We start from the raw sequence: 12646 nt of genomic DNA, 5'->3' as shown, positions 1-12646 counted from the left end.
GACAGAACATATTCTCTGCCAGAGTGACCACTCTTCTGGTGAAAGTGCTGGATCAGAAGCCGGGCAAGAGGAGAATCTTTGGCAATAATTATCTGGTGCTTCGAGTCATCATGCAGAGGTGCTCTGCTTAGACGTTACCATTACTGACAAGAAGCCCCCCAGTACATCCAGTCGTGATTCCTCCAACTCACCTAACCCTTCGCAGAAGAAGTGCCCCTTTTGCAATGCAGATCATACTCTGGCTGAATGTTCCAGTTTCGCCAAAGTGCCCGATGCTGATCAGCGCGACTTCGTGATGAAGCAGCGGCTTTGCTTCTCTTGCTTGAATGGCGGCCACCAGTCCAAAGGTTGCTACAAGAAGAAACCCTGCAATCACTGCGACAGGAAACATGCCACTGTGTTGCATCCAAGTACCCCGGAAGTTGTTGTTGGAGTCAGAACACAACAAGACTCTGTTGGAACTGAGTGTGGTGAAGGCAGACCTCAATCTTGGAACAGCCAGTTGAACACTGTCCAGAACACGAACCAGAGCACTGGTGATCACTTCTGTGGCTTAACCACGATGGAAAGTTCCCCCGTTACTGCCTTGCCTATAGTGGCTGTAAAGGTTAAAGTTAAAGGCAGTCCTCTGTGCATCGAAACTTATGCGTTACTCGACAATGGTTCCAATTCCACCTTTTGTTCAGCTAGCCTGATGGAGCGCCTGATGGTCGTCGGCAAGAAGACGAGACTAAAGCTAACCACCATGGATAGTAGTAAAGATGTAGACACTGCTCTCGTTAACGACCTGGTGGTATCTGATGTAGACGAAAATGTTGCCATCCTCCTGCCTGACGTACTTTCCAGACCAGCTATGCCCGTAGGTAGGGACGAAATCCCAAAGCAAGAGGATGTTGAGCGATGGTCGCACCTTCAAGGCCATGTGTACTTATCCGACCTGAATTCCGGAGTGGATTTATTGATTGGAGCCGATGTTCCTGAAGCCTTGCAGCCGAGAGAAATAATCCCTGCTGCTGATGGAGGCCCATATGCAACCAGAGTTGACCTCGGCTGGGTCATTAATGGTCCAACTGGGAGAAAGCAGAAGTATGTACCTTGTTCTAGTTTCTTCATTACGTCTAAGAAAACTCATCCTATGTGTGCAGCTTGTACTGATCTCGTGGATGCACCTTACTCCGATGGTCTAAGTATGTCAAGGGATGACCTCAAGTTTATGAACATTGTAGAGGACTCGGTTGTACAGTGTGCAGATGGTCATTACCAGGTTTCACTACCGTTAAGGAACCGCAACGTGAAATTGCCAGTAAATAGGAGTCAAGCTGAACGAAGTGCCTCTTACCTCAAACGCAAGCTTTCCAGTGATACGAAACTTCGTGAGGACTATGTTGCTTTCCTTGAGGAGGTTATCAGTGAGGGTTATGCAGAGAAGGTACCCCAGAACGTTCTGAATAGATCGGATGGTAAGGTGTGGTTTATTCCACACCACGGTGTCTACCATCATAAGAAGCCGGATAAAATACGCGTGGTTTTCAACTGTTCCGCCCAGTTTCATGGGACGTCTCTAAACAACGAGCTGTTCCAAGGACCAGACCTGACCAACAGTCTAGTTGGTGTGCTAATTCGTTTTCGCCAGGATCCAGTTGCAGTAATGGGTGACGTTCAATCAATGTTTCACCAGGTGCGCGTTCCGAAAGAAGATAGAGATCTCTTGCGATTCCTTTGGTGGCCCAACGGTGACTTCACCAAGAAGCTGGAAGAGTACCGAATGACTGTTCATCTTTTCGGCGCAGTTTCATCGCCGAGTTGTGCCAATTTCGCCATGCGACGGAATGCGGAAGACCACAAGCACGAATTCTCACCCGACGTGGCTAATACGATCCTAAGGAATTTCTATGTTGACGATTGCCTGAAGTCCTTATCGTCGAGTTCTGCAGCAGTCAAGCATGTGGCTGATCTACGTAAACTTATGCTGATTGGCGGATTCCATTTGACCAAATGGGCAAGCAATGATCGACAAGTCTTAGAGTCCATTCCACCGGAAGAAAGAGCCAAGGACGTGAAGGAGCTTAATCTTGAATGCGATACGCTTCCCACAGAGAGAGCTTTGGGCGTGTCATGGTTTGTCGAGACGGATGCGTTCGGTTTTAAAGTGAACATCAAGGAGAAACCTTGTACCAGACGTGGGATTCTCTCGGTCGTTAGTTCAGTCTACGATCCGCTCGGCATGGCTGCACCTTTCGTTCTCCCAGCAAAGCTTCTCCTTCAGGACTTATGCAGAAAAGGCCTCGGTTGGGATGATGAGATTCCGTGTTTTCACTTATCTCGTTGGCAGACGTGGCTTGCTGATCTGCCGAAGCTTTCTCAGCTCTCAGTCCACAGATGTGTTAAGGGTGCCGATCTAGGAGAAGTAGTAACCACTGAAATTCATCACTTCTGCGATGCTTCCCAGTGCGCTTATGGAGCTGTCTCATATCTTAGGGAAGTCAGTTCAGATGGTCAGGCTCATTGCTCCTTTCTGGTTGGTAAATCCCGCCTCGCCCCTTTGAAGCAGATGAGTATTCCAAGATTGGAATTAGCAGCCGCGACTGTGTCAGTTCGTTTAAACAAGTTGTTGAAGAATGAGCTGGAAATTCCAATAGATAAAATCACCTTCTGGACTGACAGCATGACTGTCCTGCGGTACATTGCGAATGAGTCCAAACGCTTCCACACTTACGTCGCTAACCGGGTTGCTATCATTAGAGGAGACTCGAGTCCTTCACAATGGAGATACATAGAATCCAAGTCCAATCCAGCCGACGATGCCTCACGAGGAACTTCTGCAGATGCATTCATCCGAAATGACCGTTGGATAAAGGGGCCGGATTTCCTTTTAAAGCCTCCTTCCGAATGGGTTAACCTACCAAAACACAGTACAGAGCTGTCTGGTGATGACCCGGAGGTGAAACGAGAGTCAAAATCCTTTGTTGTCGGTGCGCGTCCGAGTGAGATTCAGTCCAATGTCATTTCTATGGTCCAGCGGTTCTCATCCTGGCTCAAGTTATTAAAGTTCATCGCGCTTTGTCTTCGGTGCCAAAAGAGATTTATTACCAGGAAACGAAAGTCTACGGAAGACACCTTTGACAGAAGCTCCCAGATAGCCAGTTTGGAACCTTTGACCTGTTCAGAGATAAATGATGCAGAGAGAGAAGTAATCATGTTTGATCAGAGTCGTGCCTTCGCAGAAGAGAGAAGAGCCATCGAGAAAGGGAACTGTGTGAAGAAGTCAAGCGTCCTTGCAAAATTGGACCCGATTTTGGTGAACGGTCTTCTTCGTGTCGGTGGACGTCTAAGCAGAGCACCTCTGCATGATGACTCGAAGCACCAGATAATTATTGCCAAAGATTCTCCTCTTGCCCGGCTTCCGATCCAGCACTTTCACCAGAAGAGTGGTCACTCTGGCAGAGAATATGTTCTGTCCCTCTTGAGAGAAAGATTTTGGCTCATCCGTGCCAATCTTACCGTGCGAAGTGTACTTACATCCTGCTTTGGTTGCAGACGGCGTCAGGGCGCTGTTGGAGAGCAAAAGATGGCCGATTTGCCACGCCCTCGAGTGACCCCAGATCAACCCCCCTTCACTTGTGTGGGAATAGACTATTTTGGTCCCTTTCTTGTTCGTCAAAAGAGAAGTATGGTTAAACGCTATGGAGCTATCTTTACTTGTTTGGCTGTCAGAGCTGTTCACCTGGAGATTTCATATACGTTGGACACAGATTCCTTCATCCTGGCACTTAGACGCTTCATTGCCCGAAGAGGTGAAGTGAAAGAGATACGTTCGGACAATGGAACAAATTTCACAGGGGCTGAAAAGGAGCTACGAGTCATGATTGAAGGCTGGAACCAAGCCAAGATCCACGAAGAGCTCTTACAGAAAGGCATCCAATGGTATTTCAATCCACCGGCGGCCTCGCATCATGGCGGCGCTTGGGAAAGAATGATAAGATCCACTCGAAAGATCCTAGGAAGCCTAGTTAAAGAGCAAACGCTCGACGATGAGAGCCTTCAAACTCTAATGTGTGAAGCCGAGAGCATCATCAATGGCAGACCTTTAACTGCAGTCTCTGATGACCCGAAAGATTTGGAGTCCTTAACACCGAATCATCTATTGTTATTACGTCAGGAAGCTTCTCTTCCACCAGGTGTCTTCGAAAGAAATCAGTTGTATTCAAGGCGGAGGTGGCTGCAAGTTCAATATTTGGCTAACGTCTCCTGGTATAGATGGAAAAGAGAGTACCTTCCGTTGTTGCAGGAGCGCCAAAAGTGGTTACGCCCAAGGAGAAATCTCTCAGTAGGAGACACCGTTATTATTGTGGATGAGCAGTCGCCTAGGAATTTATGGCCCATTGGTCGAGTCAGTGAGGTTTACCCTGATAGCAGCGGTTTCGTTCGACGTGTCAAGGTCATAACAAAGAAGTCGACGCTGGAACGTCCAGTCAGCAAACTTTGTTTGTTGGAGCAAGTTTAGAGCAACTTTGGAGACTTTGACTTGGAAACGCCCTATCAGGAAGCTGTGCCTACAAGAGTCAATTGAACAGCTTGGAGCGAACGTTCCGTGACTGTTGTTGTTTTGCGTGACTGCTAAAGATCGTGTGACTCGCCTTCAAGGGAAACACTCGTAAAAGACGAATCGAGTTTGTATTTATGGTCTATCATGATGTCTTCCGACGCTGCGGATGTTAATTTGTCCGATTCTGCAGGGAAGAGCGGTCAACCTGTTCAACGCACAAGTACACGTGTTTCGATCATTGGGGAAATAAATTTCTATGTAACGGAAGATCCGAAACGAGTTAAAAGCGTGTGCGACTTTACGTGGTCTACATTGGGTAAACAAAACATTCAAGATGGCGGGCGCTTATGAACTTTCTGTTGTAGCGTGGACAAAATCGTTGCGAAATCTCGCTAAAGTGTCCGCGATTACAATAGTAAATCATCTAAAAGGATGTGGAAAAAAAGAAATTGGAGAAAAAGGTTATAAATTCTTTACAGAAAATTACATTCATGATGTATTCGTGAAAGAAGAAGACAGTCGATCGAGGACTTGTTATGTCAAAGGCCGTTGTTTCCGAAGCCAGAAGAAGAGCGAAGCTCCTCATACCGTAAAATTGAAGATTGCTGCAGACAGAGAAGATAAAGGAAATGTGGAAGAAGCAGAATGCTCATGCAAAGCGGGGTAAATATAACTCGAAGTTTCACCACAACTACAATATAATTATCACGCTGGTGTAGGCCGTGAGTTTAGGTCACATTCCACAGGTCAGGATTACAGGTCACACGTACGCATCGAATACTAAGCCGAAAAGTGTTTCGTCGATTTAAAACCGACGATAGTTAACTGGGCTTTTTGAACCTGCCGTAATTTTTTTTATCAAAAATACAAAGATTTGTGTTTTGTTTTGGACGCGGTAAAATTTTCATTAAATTTTATCCAGATTTTGAAAGCTCTAATTATGCTTTCATTAAATCCAATGGTCAGTGTGCATGTTAGCAGGTGAAATGTTTTTTTTTTGGTAAAATCTGTTTCCAACCTACATTAATCTGCTTTAACCTGTAGATAGCAATTTTAGCAATAATCTGAATTATTTTGAAGTCCAATAAATTGTTTATAAATTATGTTCAGGTTGAAACAAATCAGCTTAGGTTGGAAACAGATGTAACCCGAGAACCAATTTAACCTGCAACATATACAATCACGTTTCAATAACGTATGGAAATCAATATTTTTGCATTGTTTACAGTGTGCAATTACTAATAGAGAGTTAAATTTTAGTCATATTTCCATGTGTATGTAAATGTATTGTATTGATGAGTTGCAATGTGACAAAATACAAATAACTTAATTGCAGGGTTGGAGGCCACTGTAACCATGTTTTTGCCTTGTTGTACCTGCTAAATCATTGGAGTATGTTGGGGATCACGGAGATCCCAGCAGATCAAACTTGTACAAGTGTGCCGCAGCAGTGGCACAAACCACGAGGTCCCAGTATTGAACCAGAACCAGTAATGAAATGTACCTTTGTCAAAGCCTCGTCTGACCAAGGTGGCAAGCGAAAACTGGCTCCAGTAACTTGTAAACTTTATGATGCAAGGGGTAAACATCTCAAGTTAAATGGGTGGAAGCAGCAAGATGTGATGGAAATGTGTCATTACCTTTCAAACGAAGAAAAACATTCCCCTTTTTCATACCTGATCAGTGATCAGGAATGTTCAACAGCTACACATACTGTTTTTGGGAATGTCCCTCTTGGTTCAACTTTAGGGTATCAACTGACTGATTTAAAGGAAACCAATACAACCTTTGCTTTTTATAAACCAAACAATTGTGTAACACTTCCAAGGGATCAGCAACCACAGGGGGTTTTGGTTTTTCCCAAGAGTCCAATTTCTAGTGCATGCAGTCAGCCATTTATTCCTCCCAGTAGCTTTACACATACAATGTCGGATCCAATTTTGCAAAGCATTAGCATAAACATTGAACGAGCTTGGGACCTTCAGATCAACACTGTTAGTCAAGCTCAGGAGCCCACATGGTTTGAAGAACGTAAACTTCGACTAACGGCTTCAAATTTTGGGAAAGCACTTCATAGAAAAAAAGAGCCTACAGAACGATTTCTTAAAAGTATTTTTGAAGCAAAGGACCTTTCAAATGTAGCATCAATTCATCATGGAAAACAAAATGAAAAAGTAGTTAGATCTCACTATGCAAGAAAAATGCAGAAACACTTGGATAAGAACTTTACAGTATATGACAGTGGTCTTGTTGTTAACCCCACCCACCCCTACCTTGGTGCTACCCCAGATGGTAAGGTGTTTGACCCAACTTCTGACCATCCCTTCGGGTTACTAGAAATCAAGTGTCCCTACACTTGGAGGAATCACACCATGGAAGCAGCATGCGAGGATAGAAACTTCCCCTGCAGTATGGTTGATGGAGTCCCAAAGCTTAGAACTGATGATAAACAGGGTTATTATGCACAAATCCAGGGACAACTTGCCCTTAGTGGCTTACCTTGGTGTGACTTTGTAATATATCTATCAGGATCACGTAGTCTTTTTGTACAACGTATTAACTTTGATCCTACCTATTGGAACAATACACTGTTACCTAAATTAACCATGTTTTATTTTAAGCATTGCATTCTATTCTTGAGCAAAGAGAGGGCAACATCTGTTAATCCATGTGAACAGTCACTTTGCCACACCTACAGTGTAGCCCATTGAGAGTAGTAACTGTTAATACTGCATCAACATTAATGCACCAATTGAGGCTCCTTTGAATGGAAAAGCAAGGAAAACAAGTGTATTTGTTATTGTTGCAAACAAGTGCATTACTTAACTTTCCCTGGTAGCATTAGGTACAGGGTATTTAATGTATCTCACGTTTCTGTCACTGTTTTGTTTTGCAAGTAGATCTTGATTTTTAAGTTAGTCTTTGACTTCCTCAGCTAAAATAGGATCCATAAAGTTTGAGAGCAAACAGCACACTGTCCAAAGTTGATTTATGGTTCCCAGTGAGCTGATTGGGAGTCTACTGTTGAAAATAAGAAAACGCCTGACCTTCCCAATGGCTCTTTCAACATGAATCCTGTGTTTAGCTATTGTTTGTGTTCTTATGACTTCATTTTCATTAAATTGAGGTTTTTCTTTTAAAAATGGAGGAATGTTAAGTTGAAGTCCGATTTTCTGTAAGTCTCCTCCTATGTCAAACCCCTTGTCAGCCATTATGCTGTCACCTTCCAAGATTTCTGATACTTCCTTTTTTCTTGACAGTAAATCGAGAAATCCGCTCCTAAAAACTATCTGTTTGTCGGATATGGACCCTGTGTATAGCTGTGAGACAAACATAAAGCCTCCCATGGAATCGACTCCTACCAGGGATTTCAATGTATTTGTAGATTTATAGTTTGAATAACTCTGGGACTGAATAACAAGGGAGGATGGACACTGAATTTTTAATTCAGTGCAGTCAATTATAATAATGTTATTGGGATAATCTTCCTTGAACTTTTTGGGCATGTTTTCTAGGATGACGTTCCTGTGAGGCCAGATCTTCAGGGTGCCAAGTTGTATAAACAACAGATTTAACCATGTAATAAATGTATTTGATATTGTTGCTTCTGCGACATTAAATCTCATTGCTAAGTCAAGATTGGTTAGGCCTAAACGAAGCTTCATCATAACTAGTAAAAACTCGTCTTCCACAGATAGAACATGATCTCTTGAAGAACCAGGATCAGCTTCTGGTTCCGAGCTCCCATCATCATCACTTTGTGATTCTTGATCAGAGTCGAATAACAACGACGTATCAATTTTGCGCTCTTTGCTCGCCTTCGTGTTCCAGTATGTGATGTGCTTTCGATGACCACCAGGGAGAACAAACTCAAGTACCCTTCGAAACTTTTCATAACTGGAAAACCCGGTTAAATGGCTAAAATATTTCTTTTCATTACCTCTTCTGTGCACTAGATCTCTCAAAACACTCACCGAGAACCTATGCTCGCAAGGTATCTCAATGTTTGATTGAATGGAACGCGAGACAAAGTTCTCCCTACCAGTTTCGTCGTATTCTCCTTCACCCTCGGATGCCGTTTCCGTTAATTCCGATTCTAGCAAAAGATTCACCTCCTCGATCTTTCTTCGTTTTTCTGGTAATGATCGCTCAGGTGTTTGTGTAGTCCAGCTAAAAATTGATGGACAAGCGCCGGCTCTCAGATACCTTTTATTAGCGTGAGGGTTTACGAAATCTTCCTCTCGGAAGTGAACTGAACAAAGTTTTGAATATTTCGTGACCGCAAAATCTTTCTTCGTGTCCCTTTTTATCCTAGAGATCCAAACCTACAAGGTAAACAGATTAAATTACAGGTCCACATGTAACACAAATTTACGCGATCGAGCGATCAGGCTACATGTGTTCACCTTGAGGAGTTTCTTGTCCTCTGGGAATCCATGCCAAGATAGCTCTTCCATAGTTGAGTTGTTGTAGCAATTATAAGCACAACAGTAGTGCACCATTTTGAACGAAAACAAGCGAAATTACGTCGAAAGAAGAGAACGTATCCTAACTCCGCGGTCTCTCGCTGCAATTCCTTTGCAAACACGAATGTTTGTTTACCCAATGTAAGTCACGTGTTCACCCTATGACGTAACAGTCTAAAGAGGTCTATACGGCTGCGAAGGAGACTAGGGTTCCGTTAGCTTTGGAAGAAAAAATTTTCGGTGTTTTGTCTGCGCGGAAAATGGGGCGAGAGGCAAAAAAAAAACAACAAACAAACAAAGAAGGGGGTGGGGGCGCTCCCCCTCCCCCCTCTTTTAATCGCTCCATTTTTCGCGCTGTAATTCTTTGCTCCCGCACCCCACAGAAACGCTTGCTACGCAGGCTATTGTACGTGTCACGCATAACCTTTGCCTCAAGTGCACGTGATTGCTATTTTTGACTGACATGCTAAATCAAGAGCAGTTTTGCTAGCGAATTCCGCTGTTTCGCGCTCGCCAAAATTTTTTCCGTCCTCGCCGGGAGCCTGTTTGCAGGCTACAGTTTTGCGGGCCGTGCGAGATTGTCGCGTGGTTAGCCTGGATGTGTTGTTGTTTCTTTCAAGGAAAATGCGTTGTGATCGTGTCTTCTGAGATTAGGCACCTTAAGATAGCTTCCTAACAAAACAGGGACTATTAACAGTCTCAAGAAAACCTGACAACATCGCAAATAAAAGCAATGACGTGGAGCTGGTTGAACAATCATAGGAAGAACTCCTAAATTCAGAGCTTTTAGCCTGAACAAAACCACACAATATCATAAACAACACGCAAAACAGTCCACAGACTTGCGCGTGAACATTTACATTTGCAGTTCCAGAACCTACAAACTGGAAGGACAAAAAGCTCGATGAAATTGATGCAAGAAACATAAGAACGTCTATCTAAGACAGACTGATAGCTTTCCACAAGGAAAGCTACAGCTATCTCTGGCGAAGCCGGACAAAGATAAATATGACACCTGTGATAAGAAGCAGCATAACTTGCAACAGTTAATCAAACAGCCGGGCCCGGCGTAATAATACAAAATGCAATTAACCAACATGTTCACGGAATATTTCAAACTTTGTCCCTCCAGAGCTAATATTTAGAGAGCTTAAAACATATCTTGCAATACAAATGTTCCAAAAAAACTAGCACATGGCAAAACACAGAGGTGTCAAACTCTACAAATTACACGCGGATAATATAACAGTGGAAACCATGGTGAAATGTCCTCCTAAGGACAGGATTGTTGCTTAACGAAATATTCAAAGATCCCCCTATCGTAGCATACAAAAGGGGCAGATCCTCAAAGATATACTGGTTCGAGCAAAACTCTCAAAGCGGCTATTACACGTGGATAAGAGTTGTGTAGGCCTGTCACCCAATTGTTATCACGATTGTATTTTTTTTTTTCACCGAGAGGAAAGATGGTTCCGACATTTGGAGGCGTGCAAGTCGTCTCCTATATTATAGACTTGCCTTGTTAGGAAGGTTTTTTAAAATTAGTAGCTCAGAATTATACTGTTAGCTCATAATTATATTGTCAGCCCAAAATCGTATGTTTTTTGGCAAATCGTTTAATTAATTATCAATTCGGATACGATTAAACAGTAATTTGTACAGTTCCCTCCGCAATCTGCTTCGTAGTCAATTCAACTACATTCTAGTTCAACTGGAAATGATTGAATTTTAGAAAAAAAATTACGTACTGCCAAATTGTTGACTGTCTACCGCCTCGTCTAATGTTGGCAGGTTTAGGAATTTTTTTAGGAATCTCCGAACTGGTATTACCATTTCCAAGTTCTAAGAAGTGTTTTTGTTGAACAGCTGCAAAGGCTTAGGCTCCGTTCACACTGCATCGGAGAAATTTGAAAACGGAGCTCAATTTATCTCTGCCTGTTAGGACTAGTGGCGGATTTAGGGGAGGGGCCTGGGGCGCCCCGGTTCCCCCCTTATTTTGGGTGAAAAAGGGAAGAAATGACTGAAGGAAGAAAAGCCGGCAGGGCAAGTAAATCAACCCCCCCCCCCCGCCCACTTAGCTTTAAGTCTGGATCCGTCACTGAGGACTACCGTCCACACTACTGGAGAAATTGTCCACCGAAAACTAAGCTTTTTGAAAACGGTCATCAAAGCGGAGAAATTTGAACAGAAAACACTTTGTAACCGCAGCTTTTCGAAAACGATGACGCCTCGATAACATGTGTTTACCCTATTCGTCCAGCATAGCGACTTAAATACGCAATATGTAAGAAACTGTGAACACAGAGGAGAAACTAGTTGTTGCGAAATTTTGATTCATTTCCAAAAGCCGTCAGGAACAGTTGGGTTAGTTCTTCAAAGGTTGAATAATACACGGTTTAATCACCATCCAGGGCCGGGTTGTTCGGAAGGCGGTTAACGGTATAAACCGTATAATTTTCTTGTTTACAAATGTTTTTCATTGCTCATGTTTTGTGTATTTTGAGATTATTCAAACTCAAAACAGAAGGCCAAACAATAAAAACAGAAAATCTCACCGCAAAGTTACAAAGTCAAATCAAAATTCTCGCTTAACCTGGGTTAACTTAAGGTTACAGTATACCTTCGGGTCAGCAATTTTCTTCAAATTTGGATTTTTGGGTCAAAATAGTGGTTGAAGAATAATCTCTAATTTCTGAAAAAAAAATTGAAAAAGGCTAAATATTGGCGGAGAAATGGCGGTTTTACGTTTTCACCGGAAGTAAAAGTTTACCTCTTGATTGACAGCCCTATGGCGCGTATGCAATCAACCGAGACGATTTTCGCGGGAATATACCTATATGGATGTCACGAATTGACTACTCAGTTAATCAGCATTGTTGTTCTGACTACCCAGGATTTTTGGTATTAGGCGTGTCTCTATTAAGTTATAAGTAAACATAGACCACGTTTAAACCATGGACCAGTTCGAAAAAGCGAAAACAGCGAAGAACGAATGAAAATACATCAATGAGTGAAGAAGCGAAAGTTCGCCACGCGGATGAAGCTATAGTTATCGTATAAGGCGGGCAAATATTCGTGGTAAGAGAAAAGAAAGGTTCTGTAAAAATTTCGGAACTTGACAGCAATAACAGGGATGCTGACAGAGACTCTTCTGATGAGTCCGATATCGACGAATCGTCGGACTCATTGAGACCATTTGAAATATTATCCATGCACAGTTGCTCTCCGCGCTTTCTTTTGTTTGTTTCCTTCGCTCAGCCACTCTAGCGTTCGTATCCTTTTTAGTCTTCCCCATATTGCCAGACCAGCTTCAAGAAAAACCGAGCTACAGAAAAATTATCTCTCTGCCTTCGGTTCCTTGAGCGCATTGCGAAACACAAGAGTTTTTTAGAGATTCGCGCGTAAATTCCACCAGGAGGTTAACGGTAGTAAACTTTCCCTGCACTGATTGGCTTAGTTATCTGAGAACCCAGTTGAAGGCGTTTGTGGGCGGAGTTTGTTTGCGAAGCAGAAAATTTTTCTTAGCGCTGTTTTCTCGACTAAATTTTTTCACTTGAAGCAGACTCTTTAAAGAGTTATAACTCAAAGGGAATTTGTTCAATTGCTCTTAAATTTGGACAGTGGCTAGTTTAAC

General features: G+C 43.0%; 3 protein-coding genes across 3 annotated transcripts in view; 2 read left to right on the top strand and 1 right to left on the bottom strand.

Moving 5' to 3' along the window:
• The window catches only part of LOC145483989 (uncharacterized), a 301335-nt gene that overhangs the window by 111510 nt on the left and 177179 nt on the right, over window positions 1-12646 (top strand). The window lies entirely within an intron of this gene.
• LOC145483980 (uncharacterized) lies at window positions 4875-7257 on the top strand. The gene is made up of 2 exons (XM_081462569.1): window positions 4875-5209; window positions 5883-7257. The coding sequence occupies exons 1-2, from the start codon at window positions 4881-4883 to the stop codon at window positions 7255-7257; spliced, it is 1704 nt and encodes a 567-aa protein (XP_081318695.1). The 5' UTR covers window positions 4875-4880.
• LOC145484551 (uncharacterized) lies at window positions 7453-8715 on the bottom strand (the record flags this gene model as incomplete). Its single annotated transcript, XM_081463140.1, has 1 exon — window positions 7453-8715. A coding segment is annotated over one exon (1254 nt), but the record flags the coding sequence as incomplete, so codon positions are not given.

Source organism: Orbicella franksi, chromosome 4, assembly GCF_964199315.1.
Source record: "Orbicella franksi chromosome 4, jaOrbFran1.1, whole genome shotgun sequence".
NCBI classification, from domain to species: Eukaryota; Metazoa; Cnidaria; class Anthozoa; order Scleractinia; family Merulinidae; genus Orbicella; species Orbicella franksi.
Note: the sequence above shows the minus strand (reverse complement) of the source record. Positions and strands in the feature narration are given on the sequence as shown.